General features: G+C 39.5%; 1 protein-coding gene across 3 annotated transcripts in view; it reads right to left on the bottom strand.

Moving 5' to 3' along the window:
• HERC4 (HECT and RLD domain containing E3 ubiquitin protein ligase 4) overlaps positions 1-15,496 on the bottom strand; it is a 50,480-nt gene that overhangs the window by 9,395 nt on the left and 25,589 nt on the right. For 2 of the 3 annotated variants that reach the window (XM_066621638.1, XM_066621639.1), the window contains exons 11-19: positions 14,334-14,467; positions 13,936-13,995; positions 13,670-13,781; positions 12,568-12,757; positions 11,531-11,703; positions 10,338-10,457; positions 3,597-3,695; positions 1,218-1,385; positions 346-489 (exon numbers count right to left, since the gene is read on the bottom strand). In XM_066621638.1, coding sequence (XP_066477735.1) covers positions 346-489; positions 1,218-1,385; positions 3,597-3,695; positions 10,338-10,457; positions 11,531-11,703; positions 12,568-12,757; positions 13,670-13,781; positions 13,936-13,995; positions 14,334-14,467 — 1,200 coding nt within the window. The remainder of the gene's footprint in view (positions 1-345; positions 490-1,217; positions 1,386-3,596; positions 3,696-10,337; positions 10,458-11,530; positions 11,704-12,567; positions 12,758-13,669; positions 13,782-13,935; positions 13,996-14,333; positions 14,468-15,496) is intronic. The other variant, XR_010794126.1, reaches the window with a different exon arrangement.

Raw genomic sequence — 15,496 nt, forward strand, 5'->3', positions numbered from 1 at the left:
TGTGAGCAGTTGTCTCCACCACATTTTGAGGGCAGGGGCACAGTCTCTCTGAATAGGGACACCTTGCATAGCGCCCCAAAAGAACTGCTGAAAAAAGTACATTACACCATAATAGACATACCTGTGACCATGGACAAGTAAAAGGAAAGGGAAGAGATAAACATATTCAGGATGGAACAGTCTACACAAGAGAAGACAGAGCAAATGCTAACCATCCCAGAGCACTGAATGACAGCGAGTTCGGTGATAATGTAGCAGCATCCTTCAACAGGCACACACAGAATCGTGTGGAAGGAAAAAAAGGTAATCTTTTATTACCACTATAATAAGATAATAATTATATACCTTATCTGAGAACCAGATGAGCCTAGATTCCTCATAATACCTAAACATTCCATACTTGGGATCCAACAGCTCTCTCATGATAAGCAAGAAAAATTCTTTGCGGAGTCCTCCTGCATCAACAGCTTCTTCCCCTACAAAAATAACCTAACATTGGCAATGCAGTTAGCAAATTATAATTAACACACACACATAAAGGTTTCTTAGTTGGATATCAACACATAAGATAAAAAGCTGTATTAAAGGACACTTCACAAACTATATTAAGTTGTACAGGTCATACAGATGGTATTTGACTCCAGGTAGATTGGCAAAAATATATGAAAATCTACGGAACAGATGTTGTAAGTGTAAAAGACAAGAAGGAATGTTCTATCATATGTGGTGGACCTGTACAAAAGCAAAAAAATATTGGACATTGATACACCAGCAAATGCAGTTGATAATGAAGGTAAATTGTACTTGTAAAATGTTTTATACAATCACATAAAATGTGAGGTTTGAACGTGACAAATACACTTTGAAAAAATATATAATAGAAGCACATTAGCCACAGACTCAATATCAGTCTGACTCTGATGATGTACACTGAGGGACAGACTACATGTTACAAGCAAATGTGTGTGATGAAACTGAACAGGTGGTACCACGTGTGAGTGTGTGGGCATGCATGATCACCATGCACATGTGCACTTTTGAGTGGAGGCACAGCAGGAGGAAAGGGACACAAAATTATTTCTTTGCCTATCTCCTCAAAATCTTCCACCCCCATCCTGGGTTCTAGATGAAAATTCAGAAGAGAAAGGAGGAGCAGCAGCTTGGGGTCCTTGAAGCAAATGTACAACACAAACTGTAAACATGAATACAGAGTATACCTTGAGAGGCTTCTTGTAATCTACATTTTTAGTTTTCCTTAGGACTTCCATGGCATCGCCCACAATGTTTTCTCTGCGCACTATTAAGATCAGACATGGATTGACAGATTCAAGTACTGGGATAAAAATAGATGAAAAATTCTGTCTGTGAGCCTGGTCAACAGCCATCTGGGAAAAACCAAGTGAAAGCCTTAATAGTAGCAGCAGCTGCAACGAACACTGAATGCAAGACAGGCTTGATGCTCAAGAAAATATGCCATTGGCTATAACAGTTCTGGCTCATGATCGCACCAATACAGAATTTCCCAAACTTTTGACACCCAAAGCAAAGATTTTTCTAGATACAACCAGTGGCACGCCTCACTAAAACAACAAAAAGTATTTTCTCAGTCAGCACCCCGAACACCAAGAAGATCTCTTCCTTGCAACTGCAAGGTAGCTTCCATTAATGCTGCCTCCTGGTCTCTAGCCAGTCAGGTTTAGGGATGAAAACATGCTTTGGAGGCAACAATGTTTTGAGGATACCACTGCATCTATCAGCTATAGTGCAGGCTGCATCAGGAAACCTCAGTGCATTTTTATTCCCTCCCTCAGAATGTTCTTTCTGCCCACAGACAAAGAGGGAATCAATTTTGCATGGGGTCTTCACCACGCCAACCAGCATCCAGCACTTTGGGTTAATCTTTTAGGGCACATTTCAGCTCCTTTTGTGACACATAAATCCTTTAAACATCTATGCAAGTGCTATCTGACAGTAGCAAGCTTCAGTCATTCTGATCTTCTTATTGAGAACTTACAGAGAACTTAAAAGGCCAAAAGCAAATGTGCAAAAACTCCCATGCAAATCAGCATTTCCCACTGATGTAGCACATTTTTGGATAAAAAAATCCACATCAGCTTCCATATCCGTGTGTTTTGCCCCACAGAATAAGCCATATAACTTTTCCACTTCCTAATCTGTGAATTCAGGGTTGACACTCAGGTTTTGAATGTATGTTTGGAAACTTGGGTGGTTGTCCAACAGCTGTGGGTTTGAATTCTCAGATTAGAGGAAGGATGACTGACAGTACTAGAGGTGGGCCTAGTGTGACTTTTTCTACAGATAAATCACTCCCTGGTTAGAGTGAATGTGTGGTTACAAATTCCATGGGGGGGTGACACTCACAGATATTATTTCCCACAGACGTGCTGCATATTTGGTCTGAGTACAAGTCTATGAATGTAACCAGTTCGCCAGGTTTACTAACCCACCTGTCTACATGCATCTACGTTAGACACAGTCTCCTAAAATGGAAACAATTTTTTTTGTAGATTTCCCTCTTTCTGGTCTCCCGTAGGCAATTCGTATTCACAATAGGCAACAATAGGCAACCAAGTGAGTTGTCACCTTTAACAGAAGTATAAAAGTCATCACTCAGTCTTAAGTAGTAATGACTTAGGGCCAGGGCCAAACTATAGAGACCAGGTGGGCCCTCCGTATCCGTGGGGTTCAGGACCTGCAGATTTGACCCAACATGGGTCAGGAAGGCCTTCCTGTACCTCCTGGATACAACAGGAAGAGTCTTCTGGTTGCATCTGGGAGGGAGGCCTTCTGAGGTCTGCAGATTTCATTATACGCGTTTTGGTATATGCGAGGGATCTGGGAACAGTTCCCACACAGATACTGAGGTCCAACTTTATGTTATGTATCACTGGTCCTTCTGTAATTAGTTTTTGTTCCTAAGCAGCAAACATGGGATCCAAGGTTAAGATAGTGGTTTGGGAAGAGAGGGGGTTTAATACTTTGGCCCCACCACGGTCCTGGTCTAGATGAGACCCCTGAAGCTAACTTAACTAATTTCAGCCCAGCCCACAGGTGTACACATTTGATCCTTGTTGCGTACATGCAACTTTGGGCAGAAATGGCTTAAGGAGAAATAGGAATGGTTGGAGGAAGGGCTCCAGATTGGGATGTCAGTAGAGGCAAAGGGTGAAATACCCTCTCATGCTGTGGCCCCAATACTGATCTCTCCCCATTGCTAATTTAGCAAACTAAGCATACATGGGAAAATTACATGCTACCATAATGTATAATTCAGCCCTTCCCAGAAAAACAAGAAGTTAAGCAAAATTTACATGATTAACAACAATCCAAATTGGATTTGAGGGTACCTGGGCCCAGTATTCAAAGCAAAGAAAGCTCTTACAGTGCACCTCATATGACTGTACAGTTTCTTTCTTTGTGCCATACACAAAGCATCCCTTGCCACCTTCTTAAGACCAAAATGTAAGAGAAAAAATCTTCTTAAACGATGAGCCCACAGACTTGCATCATAGCAATCCAGGAATAACTAGATATGCTCCTTATTTTAGAAATACTACAGCAAATTACTGCTTTACCTGCATCTGTAAAACTGCATCTGTTTGCAAGAGTGTTGTCTTTGCCTGTGCATCAAACACAAAGGGGTAGGTGCAAATTATAACTGGCATATCTGGAAGCTAGAAAGAACAGGAGAAAAGCGTTAATGTGTGCAATTATCTGCAAAAAGTGTCAATAAAACTGTTTTATTGACAACATAATTAACCAATGCAGGAAACATTTTTAAAGACACATATTACATCTCAACAGATGACACTTGCCAATTTGGAATCTGAATTTAGCACACACTACAGAAGTGTGCAATCCACAGTGGTGTACCTAGGAACTGCGGCACTCTGAACAGGAACAGAGTGATCTCATGGGATATCACTTCAGGGGAACTGATGGGAGCGCCCAAGCACTCACAACAACAGCTGGGGCAACTCTGCCCCAGCAGCTGCTATGAAAATTGCCCCAGCTGCTGCGATTGCCCACATGCTGCAGACACTCAGGAAGCAACTGGAGCGTGTACATACTTGCACACTGGTGCCCACCTCCAAATGGTGCCCAGGACTCATGCCCTGGTTTACCAAACCCTAGGTACACCACTGACTATCAAGTCTACAAAGGGTGCTTTTTTCCCACTTAAGCTATTAGGTGTGCCTAATCAATGAATTCTGTACACAATGTGTTATGCTTATGAAGTAGCTCTACTACTTGCTACATCATTCAAGATCACACAACATCAAGCAGTTATAATGTCTATGGACAAACCTGACAAGCCATAGTTTTAATGTCTGATTTCCAGAATTTTAACATAGAAATCAGATAACCCCTTACCTCATTTAATCCATGGCTGATATCCTACCCAGCAATGTACCAAAGGCAGCAACAATTAAGAGGAAAAAATAGTTAGTTTCTGCATATATATCCCCCTTTCTCTCACAGTACCCTCCCCCAACCCTGAAGAATTTGCCTGCATTTTTTTCTTTAACTGATTCATGTCAGTCTCCATATTCATAGAGAATGGTGCATGCAAACCACCATATACAGAAGCATATCCCAAGGCACGCAAATGGTGCCACCAGATCCAGAACCAAGGGTAACATACATGTGGAACCACCACAGTCACGTCCACTAGAACAGACTTCGGCCAAGCTCCCGTACCTTCCAAGTATATTACTCCTACTTGGAGCATGCAGACAGATATGTGCTGTTCCCATACAATCCTTCTAGCAAGCCTTATGCCTCTAGCAACCATAATTGTTTGTTTAACATTGATTAAGCATTGATTGCAAGTTATTCTACATGCATAATGTACTTTGAACCTGAGACCATAGCAGGTCTGACATGTAGCAGTATGGACATTAAATTTTGATATAAAATATGCTCTATACATAAACCTGGATTAATAATAATAATAATAATAATAATAATAATAATAAAACTTTATTTTTATCCCGCCCTTCTCCCAAAAATCTCCCAAAAAGGGATTATTGTTTCATTTACAGTTTAGAACATTTATTCAAAATATCTACCTCAGTCCAAACAAGGAAGATGTCATAGATAACAGTTTGTTAGTCATAAGAAAAAGGAATAAATCAGTCAAAATATCCTAAAAACCAAACCACATAAACATAAAATAAATGTTGGTGGGGAACCATAATACATAATGGTTTTCAATGCTTTTGTTCGTGCTCCATCCAGCTTTGGTAGCAGACACGATGACTATATGCACAGTTGATCTATTTGACAAAAAATTTATTTTGAACAACTTTCTCAATTTCTCAAGCTGTTAGAGAAGTTTCTCCTCAACCAGAGACCCTAATTCACCCAGACTGCCTACTGGCTCTGCTCCAAGTCATTACAAAAATAGTTCAAACTCCTGACTTGAGATATACAAGCAGGGATAGTCACTTCTGATCTAAAAATAAAACTGATATCTTCAGAAGTGGCTTTAAATAATCAGGACAGCAAGAGTGCACTTTCTTTGAGAATGTCACCGTTACCGAATGGATGAGTTCAAGGGGCAATGGTGGCATGTGGTTGTATGAAGCCAGACATGTACCCTCTTAAAAAGCAATATATTTGAGAAACTCATGAAGAGGGAAGTTTGAAGTAGATAGTATTCTTAGGCTACAATCCTAACTACACTTTCCTGAGAGTAAGCCCCATTGAACAAAATAGGACTTACTTCTGAGTAGACCTGGTTTGGATTGTGCCCTTATATATTCAAGTATTTGACCAGTGCCATTTGGTGATGCAGGCATTCTGACTTCTGTAGTCTTCTTTGAACATTTATTTAAAATCCATTGCTACTCTCAGAATAAACTCAATTTTCTGACTTTGGACAGTATCTCAAAGTGTTTGGCAACAAGCAGCGTAACAAACCAGAAATGGAGATAACCATTTCTGAGCAACAGATACCCCATACCCCAGTAAGTCTCATTTCCAAGATACATCCTGCTTTTCATTTAGCTTATGGATGCATTCTCAAAACATATCTCTGCTTGTATCTTACAAGTTTCACATCTGTAATACATATCAATCCAACTAATTCCTATACTTTGTTCTGACCAAGTTTAAATCTAGATTTTCATGTACAAAATAGCCTAAGAACTAAAACAAACTTTAAAATAGAAATGAAAGGAAAAGAAAAATAGGAAGTTTTAAAACACATTTTTGGAGAAAATAACTTCAGGGAGTAAGTGTCAATAAAATTGCAACCAATTGGAGCCAACAGAATACATTTTGACAGGTATTCAAAAATACACCAAAAATTCTTGTGACTTAGTATTTCCAGATTCATATCCTTCCATTTAGGACAACAGTCCAGTTCAAAACACTAGATGGCATGAAGAGTCCAAACTCCTTTGTTACGCTCTTTCTTTGTAAGCAAAAAAGGTTTGCATTCAAGTTAAAAATAACGTACAGTTCCACTTTACATATGAACTCAAGGACCTGTAGTTTTGCTAACTAGAGTAAGAACAAACCTAGATAGCAAAAGATTTTTTCAGGAAGATTATTGAAATTTCACAGGGATTTTTTTTTTTTAAATTCACACACACATACATACAAACATATAACATACATTTAGGAGTGCTAAATACCATATACCATTACTAATTAATCATACTATATCTCCTAATCTACTTACTCATCTATTTCTACCTCTTATTGATTTATCCATTTATTTATATAATATACATTAAATTTTCCCTAATGCCCTATACTATATTTTCTAAATATTCACTTTCTACCAAGCATAAACTAACTTCAATTGCTCATTAATATTAAAAAAAATAATCTAATTACCAAAATTATCACCTCAGCTATTTCAACTCCAATCTAATTACACTTTTTTTCTTTGACACAATAACCACATATAGAACAATTCTTCCACATGTTTACATTTCCAGTTATATTTTTTTAATACATTCTAATTCATATTTATCAATTTCATACGTATTCTTTTTTTTCCCTTCAAATAAATTTGGGCCATTGTTATTAGCTGAATAAATCCTCCAATTTTCTTAAACCCTCAGATTACCCCCCAGGGTTCTTTTTCTTTCCTACTTTCCATTTTTTCTCCTGTAATATCTTTAATAATTTATCTCTATAACAGAATCTGATAAATCCACACTTTCTTATATAGGGTGTGTTCATTCTTCTAGTTAACTGGGATATATTTTCTCCTTCTTGTTCCAACAAATTTTGTGATTTGTGCACTCCTGTTACTCTGTCCTTCTTGATCTCCATCAACGCCTCTTCTTTGTCCTCTTGATCATCCTGTTGATTTTCCTCCTTGTCTGCTTTTTCACTCCCTTGTTTATCTTCTGCTTGTTTCTTCACATCTTCCAATTGTTCCTTACAGACATCTATCTGTTGGGAAAGAGTCTCCAGACTGGCTTGAATCTGCAAGGACCAACTCAGCTGTTGTCGCTCCATAACAAGCAATCTCTCTGTATTAATCAAGATTCTCTGTATCCACATTTCTGGAACAGAGTCCATTTTGCAATTTCTCTCTAGTCCACTAGATGTCCACAACATATTATTCTCCTCACTTCCATCACGTCATTACTGCTCTGCCATCCGCATTCCTTACATACCTCTTGCAGATAACAGTCCAGTGCGGTGAACGGAGAGAAAAATAAAACGAAAGAAAACAGGCTCACCATCTCCGGTGCAGAGAAAACAAAGCTCTTTCGAATCTAATGAGAATTATACTTATATCCAATTATGTACAAGAATAATTCTGGATTTTAGTTCACACCCAAGTTATAGTTGTAATTATAATCACCACCAATTTATTCCACAACAGAGAAAAAGAGCACTTTCATCCTCCTTAAAAAAATCTCTCGTTGATGCCTCCAATATATCCAGGGCTTTTAGCCAAATCAGTCAATCAGAGCCGGAGACAATATTAACACTTGCTTATCTTAAATTTACAGCTTAAACTTTACACTTCACGCTTTTTTTTTTCTCCATATGGCATCTCAGCACGGAGCCAGCAGCTTGATTGCAGATCACTGCACCTCTCCCAATACTGTCACAAACGGTTAGATTTCTCTGAGAAGAAAGTCCCCCCCCCCCCCCAGGTCAGGCTTTCAGTTTCCCAGATACCTGCACCAATGAAGATCTTGTCTCTCCTAACAAAGATCTTCAGGTCCACTTCAGACCTGCAGTATTTGGGGGAAAACAAACTGTCTCCCAGGAGCTCCTGGGAACATGTCTGTTCGTCCACTGTTGGCTCCTCCTCTGAAATTTCACAGGGATTTTTGAAAGATGTTTTGAAAGGGAGAGATATTAAAAAGACAAAGAGGGATATTTTGAAAAAGATTCTTGAGAAAGACGTTTTTGGAGGAGAAAGGAATTCTTGGAAAAAAAGATTCTTATAAAGCATATTCAGAACTAAAAAGATTTGACAGCCTCTTTAGGTCACCCAAACACACAGATACAATGTTCAAAGTGGCAATGGGAGGACACATGAGAGAAACATTGCAAAGATAGGCCTAATCTACTAAGAGGACCAATGCTATAGATAGATTAGGCTTAGAACCACTGCAAAATTATCTAGGTGTAAGAGAAGAATCCTGGAGCCCTGCTTCCAAAGATCTCAACCTAAACAGAAAAGGGAAGATTACAGAGAAACAGCGGTGGCAGCTTCTGCTATCAGGGCTCCTCTATGCAAGTAAAGTAATGCCCCAGTATCTGCAGTGGTTCAGATTTGGAAACCCACACAGTTAACTAAAACCTTGGACACCTGGGACACCCTGTCCTCCAGAGGCGAGAAGCTTTTTTGAGACCTGTAGAAGCCACCTGCATCCACCTGTGGCCTCTGTGGGCCTCAGAATGGCCATTTTGGTCAGAAAATACAACTTCTGGTTTCTGGAGGGAAACCGGAAGTTGTGTTTTTGGGGGCTGAAACAGCCATTCCAAGCCCCACAGAGGCCACAGATAGACATGCATGGCCTCTGCCGGGCTCAGAAAAGCCTCCGGAGGAGAGGGGAACACAGCTTCCCTTGACTCTGGAGGGGACGTGACGGGGGCCTGCAGATGTAATTCGCAGTTAACTGAAACTGTGGATAGGGGCATCCTGTATTACTATCCTCTCTAGGAATGACAAGAGATACTGCGTGTGTGTGAGAGAGATTGAAACAGTTGAATTCATCTACATTTGAGACATACTATGAGCCTGGGCTGGGCAATCCAATCGCCTGTTCAAACTGAGTAAGTTAGTAAGCATCCTTGTTGCTAGCCTTTATCTCCCATTCTGAAGTGAAATGATGTTCTGCTCCTTTAGATTAGTGCAGGGCTTTTCAAACTGGGGTGTCGCAACGCCCCAGCCTGTGGGCCATGGCCTGTTTCCCCTTAAGGGGCGGGGGCAGCCAGGATTGCTCCGCTCAGGGGGGCTGCAGGGGCTTGAGTCCACTTATCCAAGCCTCCTGCAGCCTCCCAGGGGTGCGGGGAGCCCTGCGCAACCTTCTGCAGGGCTCCCCGCAGCTTTGAAAGCAAAAGTGGAACATGATCACTCCATTTTCACTTCTGAAGGTGCGGGGAGCCCTGCAGAAGGTTGCGCAGGGCTCCCCACACCCCTGGGAGGCCGCAGGAGGCTCGGGTAAGTGGACTCAAGCCCCTGCAGCCCCCCTGAGCGGAGCAATCCTGGCTGCCCCTGCCCCTTAAGGGGAAACAGACCAGGGCCCACAGGCCCCGTCCTTCCTTCCACCCCCGCTGCCTCCTCCCACCCCTGCAATGAAAGAGCAGCTCAAACTCTCCCTGAGAGTTTGAAAACTGCTGGATTAATGTCATGAACTAGACTCCTGCCAAACAAGTGAAGAGGCAAGGATGAAATGGTATCAATAGTGCACACCAAGCTATCAGAGAAAAGTCAGAGCAGGTGGAAGAAAGCTGGGGTAGGCAGAATTGGCCTGACATCACCTGGTGATGCACCAGTCAATCAGGACTGAAGTTCTGTCAGCTGCAAACCCATCATAAGGTAAAACTGTGCCTGGGTTGTACCGCTTCAATTTTTTTTTTTTTGGGGGGGGGGGGAGAATGTTCATCTTTGGGAACAAAAAAAACGCTACACACAGAAAGCTAATACTGTATGTCAAGAAGGTTGGTATAGAACGCTTTTACTTGACACCTTGTTTTCTGTGGACAGAACTTTTATACAAAAGAACACTGAAACATGCAGTTCACCCAGCAACAACCTGAAGTCAAATCCAAATACCGGTTTATCACAAAAGCTATACATTTGTAACAAAAATGGCAACATTTACCATTCCATAATGCTGCTGCTGGATCCAGTTGAAATAGTCATTTCTTATATCGATCAAATCCTGTATTTCATGGATGTAAAATTTATCATACTGTATGATTTGCCCACCTCTTTCATTTACCTAAATTTTAAAAAAATGCAATTTGTCACAAAGTATATTTTACATTTCATTTCATTAACCCAATTCTTCCCAGAACACAGATACACACACAATTTATCCCTGTTGCGTATATACAACATTGGGCAGATATGGCTTAAGACTAAAAACTTGTTCCGAATCTTAATTATGAAATATTGCCAGCTATATAAACATACTTTCTTTACAAATTAGTGCAGATATTTAAAAAAAAAACTGCACAAAAGATCATTCCCTTTTACAAATACACTAACATCAAATGAAATTTAGGAGAACAGAACATGCTTTTTAGAAGAGGAGAACTGACACATGAACCAGGCCCAACGAATTAAGAGTGAAATCAGGATGCTGCTCTGTGGGCTGTGAGCTCAATCCTATCCAACCTTCCAATACCAATGCAGCTGCGCCAAAAGGCTTGCACTACACCCTGTGGTAGTCAAGCAGTCATGGAGGCCTCCTCAAGGTAAGGGAATGTTTGTTCCCTTACCTCAGGGCTGCATTGTGACTGCACCAGTACTGGAAAGTTGGACAGGATTGAGCCCAAAGTTTGACACCAACAGAGCAGCATCCTCACATTGGTGCGTTGATAGGGTCCTGTGTCAGGGTTTCCTTGGGTGGTGTCGGTGCTGCCGGGAGGGCTGCACCAGGGGTGGGCTGGCATGGTATTGCCTGGATAGGCTAAGGCTAAGATGGACATTGCACTAGCATCTGTGCATCATTTGTGCAGCATCCAAACAGGTTTTGGCCTTAGATAAGCTAAACATCTTATAAAATTCTATTTGCCTTTCTCTTCAAGACAACAGAAAGAAAACTCCCTCCAATGACAAGTACGTACATGGATGTCAAATTCCAATGATCCAAATAACCAGAAAAAGGTTAATTTCATCTTTAACTGAATATCCAAAGAAGAGGATTAATAAAAACAGAGAAAGGTAGTGGGTAGATATGGGTGTTTGTGAGAGAGAGAGTGTGTGTACGCGCGTAAACAAATAAAAAATGAACTACATGTGACAAAATGTACATGGCAACTTAGAAAGAATAAAATTGACAAGACATACCCGGTGCAAAATTTCCAAAACTTTGAGGGCAGCATGTAGACAGCTAGTGAAGATTCTCTGCTCTGAAGGAGGGATTCCCATTTTGTACAATTTCAGAAGGTGGACCACAACATCCTTGTAAAGTTCTACTATTTTGAGGAACAACGGGGGCTCCAGTACAGACCACCAATTTTCTATAAATAAAGAGAAAAGCAAATGTTAAAACTTGCCATTGCATTAGCATACAAAAATGTCTGCAGACATTAGCAGACAAAATCACACAATTTAACTGTACTTGTATGGAATAAATATTTGCTGTGTCTTCCATTATTTGGTTTAAAATAAAGGTTGGATATCAATTTATCCACTCGCTACATTTAATGTTTCAAAATTGAGGGGGCTTAGATATGGGGTTGGCAAGTAAGATCTACAATCATGGCCCCATTAGGCTTATCTACAGTTCACGTTGTGACATGACATTGCTCTCAGAAAGGGAAACATAAAGCTTAATCATCTTTGAGAAAATCTCTCTCAAAACCATGGTAAGAAACTCTTCTGTTCAGAATTTATTCTTAAATAAATACCTTACACACTAAGGTTAAATACCTTACACACTAACAATGTTTAAAAACAAGAAAGGCAAAACCTATGAATTATGTAGTGCAATTCTATGCATGTTTACTCAGAAAAAGGTAGCACTGTATTCAGTGAGGTTTACTGCTAGGTAAATGCATACCAGAGTGCAAACAGAGTGCAATGACATAAGGGGTTAGGATTGCGCCCACACATACCTTGGAGTAAGTCCTATTAAACTCAGAGGTTTTTTTTCTGAGCAGTCATATAAAGGATTGACCTCCAGCTTATTTTTATAGACTAGCTCATCTCTCAGATATATGTTAGGGTAGAAAGACAACAATATTTCTCTTTAACAGTATATGAACAGAGGATAAAAACAGGTTGAGAGATTTTATATGTCTATTGTTAGTTTTGCAAACTGCTATATCTGCCATTTGGACAATTAACATACAATTCATAACTGATTGATTTTTGTTTCTTACCAAGGACTCTCAGTGGTGCTTTTTCTAGATTTACAATAGCATTTGCAAATGGAATAGCTAACGTCATGTAATTGTTCGCATCGCTCATTAGTGGGCATTCTGGCAGTGTCAGAAACAGTCTTAGGGCTTCAACATCGGGCAATGAACTAGTCAGTTTAGGAATAAGGTTCTTCTCCAAACTAGCTGCTACCTGCAAATGTTGTGCAACACAGATTCAAGTTTGAAATGAAAAGAACTTTTGACAAAACAAAAATCAGCAAATGTAACAAAAACAGGTACATATTACAGATTTTAATTAAAACAAATCTGAATGTAACTTTCATTTGCTTGATAATATGACAATGTCATTTATTAAAAATAAATGTCACTTATTAAAGAAGGAACATTTTAAAGCACAATCACAGTAAACATTTTTAAATGGTTACTTTTCTAGAACAATGGATACACACTATGGCTATTCATTTCTGTTCTAACATAAGACACACATTAATAAAAGTTATATTTATTGCAATACAAGTTGAATATGCCTTACTCAGACTGCTTAGAATGGAAAGGTGTCTGGATTTCAGATATGTCTAGATTTTGGAATAATTGCATAAATATAATGAAGAATGCTTCCTATTGCTCTTTCTTGCTGTTACCCAAACAGGTGTCTGCTAGCCTCTATGACATTTTTCAACAATGTCTGTACAGGTATACACCACAGAATAAAGAATAGAACTTAACAGCCTGTACTTGCACTGTATGTGGGAATAAGCACAAGACCTTCTATTGCTCACACTATAGAAAGTTTTTTAAAAAACTCTTGGACAAATATGCCTGGATTTCAAAATAGTCCAAATTTCAAATGTCTGGATAAGGGGTAATCTACTTATACTACAAAAGGAAAAAAGTATATTTTTTAAAACAAATTCCAAAAATTTAGTCACCACTCTAGAACTGATTATTTTTTAAATTAATACGAAACGCAAAAATCTGCATTACAAACCCAGAAAGAGCTGTTTCACAGTTAAAAGAGTCACAAATGGTTTGCTATAGTACGGCATCTATGCAATAATAGAACAGATACTACAGGAGATTCATGGAAATTTTCAGGACAAACCTGTTGAGAAATATGAGGATGTTCTGGTTGTATAAGTTTATGGAAAAGAAGTCGAGCAGCATTCATATCAACCCCTGAGAATCTGGCACTAGTTCTATAGTGATCATCATTGCTATGGAAAGAAAAGGGGGAAAAAAAGTAAATTCTTCTTTCCACTGACTGTTATCTATACTTTTAACTGAACACTGCATTCTAAATCATATAAAAACTTTTTATTTAATTAGGTAGTTTGGAAGTTTAAATATATAATAGGCCATATTACTTACCAGACAGCTAAAAAGCTTCCATTCAGGCAGCCAGATGAGGAAAACGTTCCATCTATTTCACTATTTAAAAGCAAACATAAGAAAACATTAGATTAGAAAACATCTAATCTACATTAGAACATTAGGTTGGGGCTTGGTGCCTGCTGGCTTAGACCAAAGCTTTTTATAACACTAGTTCCAATAGAGACCAGCACTGGACTGAGAGTTAGTTTTATTACTGCATTTTGGTTTTTAAGTGGAAGCCACCTTGGTGTGCTCTTTGGTACAAGAAATGCAGGATAGAAACACTTGAATAAATAAATATGTTCAAATGCAGGAACCACATGGAAGACTGAACAGGACAGAATCAAGCATCAATCAAGACTTACCACAAGTTCAGAAAAATAATTTGTTCTTACTTTGCTATTTCGACAGGAAGCCTTCCTGCTCCTGAAGACGAGCAGTTCAATGATCTCTGAATGAAGCTTTCACTCACAGTCCAGATTTGCTTTGATGCACTGAGACATCTGAAGTCATCTGGTGGCACTAAATCCTAAATTTAAGTAACAAATGATAAATGCAATATTACTTATCGAACAACCTTAGATGTTCCTTCCTCTGTGTTATGTTTTGTTCAGTTTGTCTCTGTGTTTTGTACTGTGTATCCATGTATTTTTTTTCTCATTAAAGAAAGCTCAGGTTGATGTGCCAACTGCAACCATATCTGAACCAATCAAACTGGTCCAGGCACTACTGACATTAAGACTTGATTACTGTAACACACTCCCTATGTGGCTACACTTAAAGACCATTCAGAATCCGCAGAGTGCAGGACATGACAGCTCAAATGGTCATAGAGGACTCACAGTTTGACACCATCACTCTGCTGCTTCTTTGGTTGCATAGGTTGCCAAGCACAATTCAAGGGGCTGGTTTTAACTCGTAAAGCCCTCCCACAGCTTCAGGCCAGGGTACCTGGCGGACTTTCTCCACCCGTATAAGATGGCTTTATTCCCCAAGGTCATCTGAAGGGGCCACCTGCATGTGCTGCCATCATCCAAGATTTAGTTAGTAGCAACAAGACGGCATTCTCTGTAGTTGTGCCACAGCTGTAGAACTCCCTCCCTTCCATTAAGAATGGAACCCTCCCTACTGGACTTCTGGCAGAGCCTCAGGCATTTTTTGAAGTGCCTTCTTTCATGATTTATGTTTTGCATTTGCTTCTTTGGATGTGGTATTAGTATTTTATGATTCTGCATTTTATTGTCTTTTACTGTATTTTAAAAAAAACATGTTCTTAGCCACCTTGGATTTCTTTTTTTTAAAAAGGAAGAGATACTGTAAATATTTTTACATAAATAAAAGAAACACAATATGAAACTTGTACTAGGTATGTTTCAATTAAGCAGTACAGGCGGGCCCCTGTATCCGCAGATCCAGTAGCCACATATGTGGGGGTTCCACTACTTTAGTTTTTGTTTAGTAGCACTGGAAGTGCTGGTGTTCCTTCCTTCCTTATACAAAGTGACATTTTTGCTGAACTGAACTGCAAAGTGAAGGCAATCAGCCTGTACGCTTGAAA

Source organism: Tiliqua scincoides, chromosome 3 (assembly GCF_035046505.1).
Source record: "Tiliqua scincoides isolate rTilSci1 chromosome 3, rTilSci1.hap2, whole genome shotgun sequence".
Lineage (NCBI taxonomy): Eukaryota > Metazoa > Chordata > Lepidosauria > Squamata > Scincidae > Tiliqua > Tiliqua scincoides.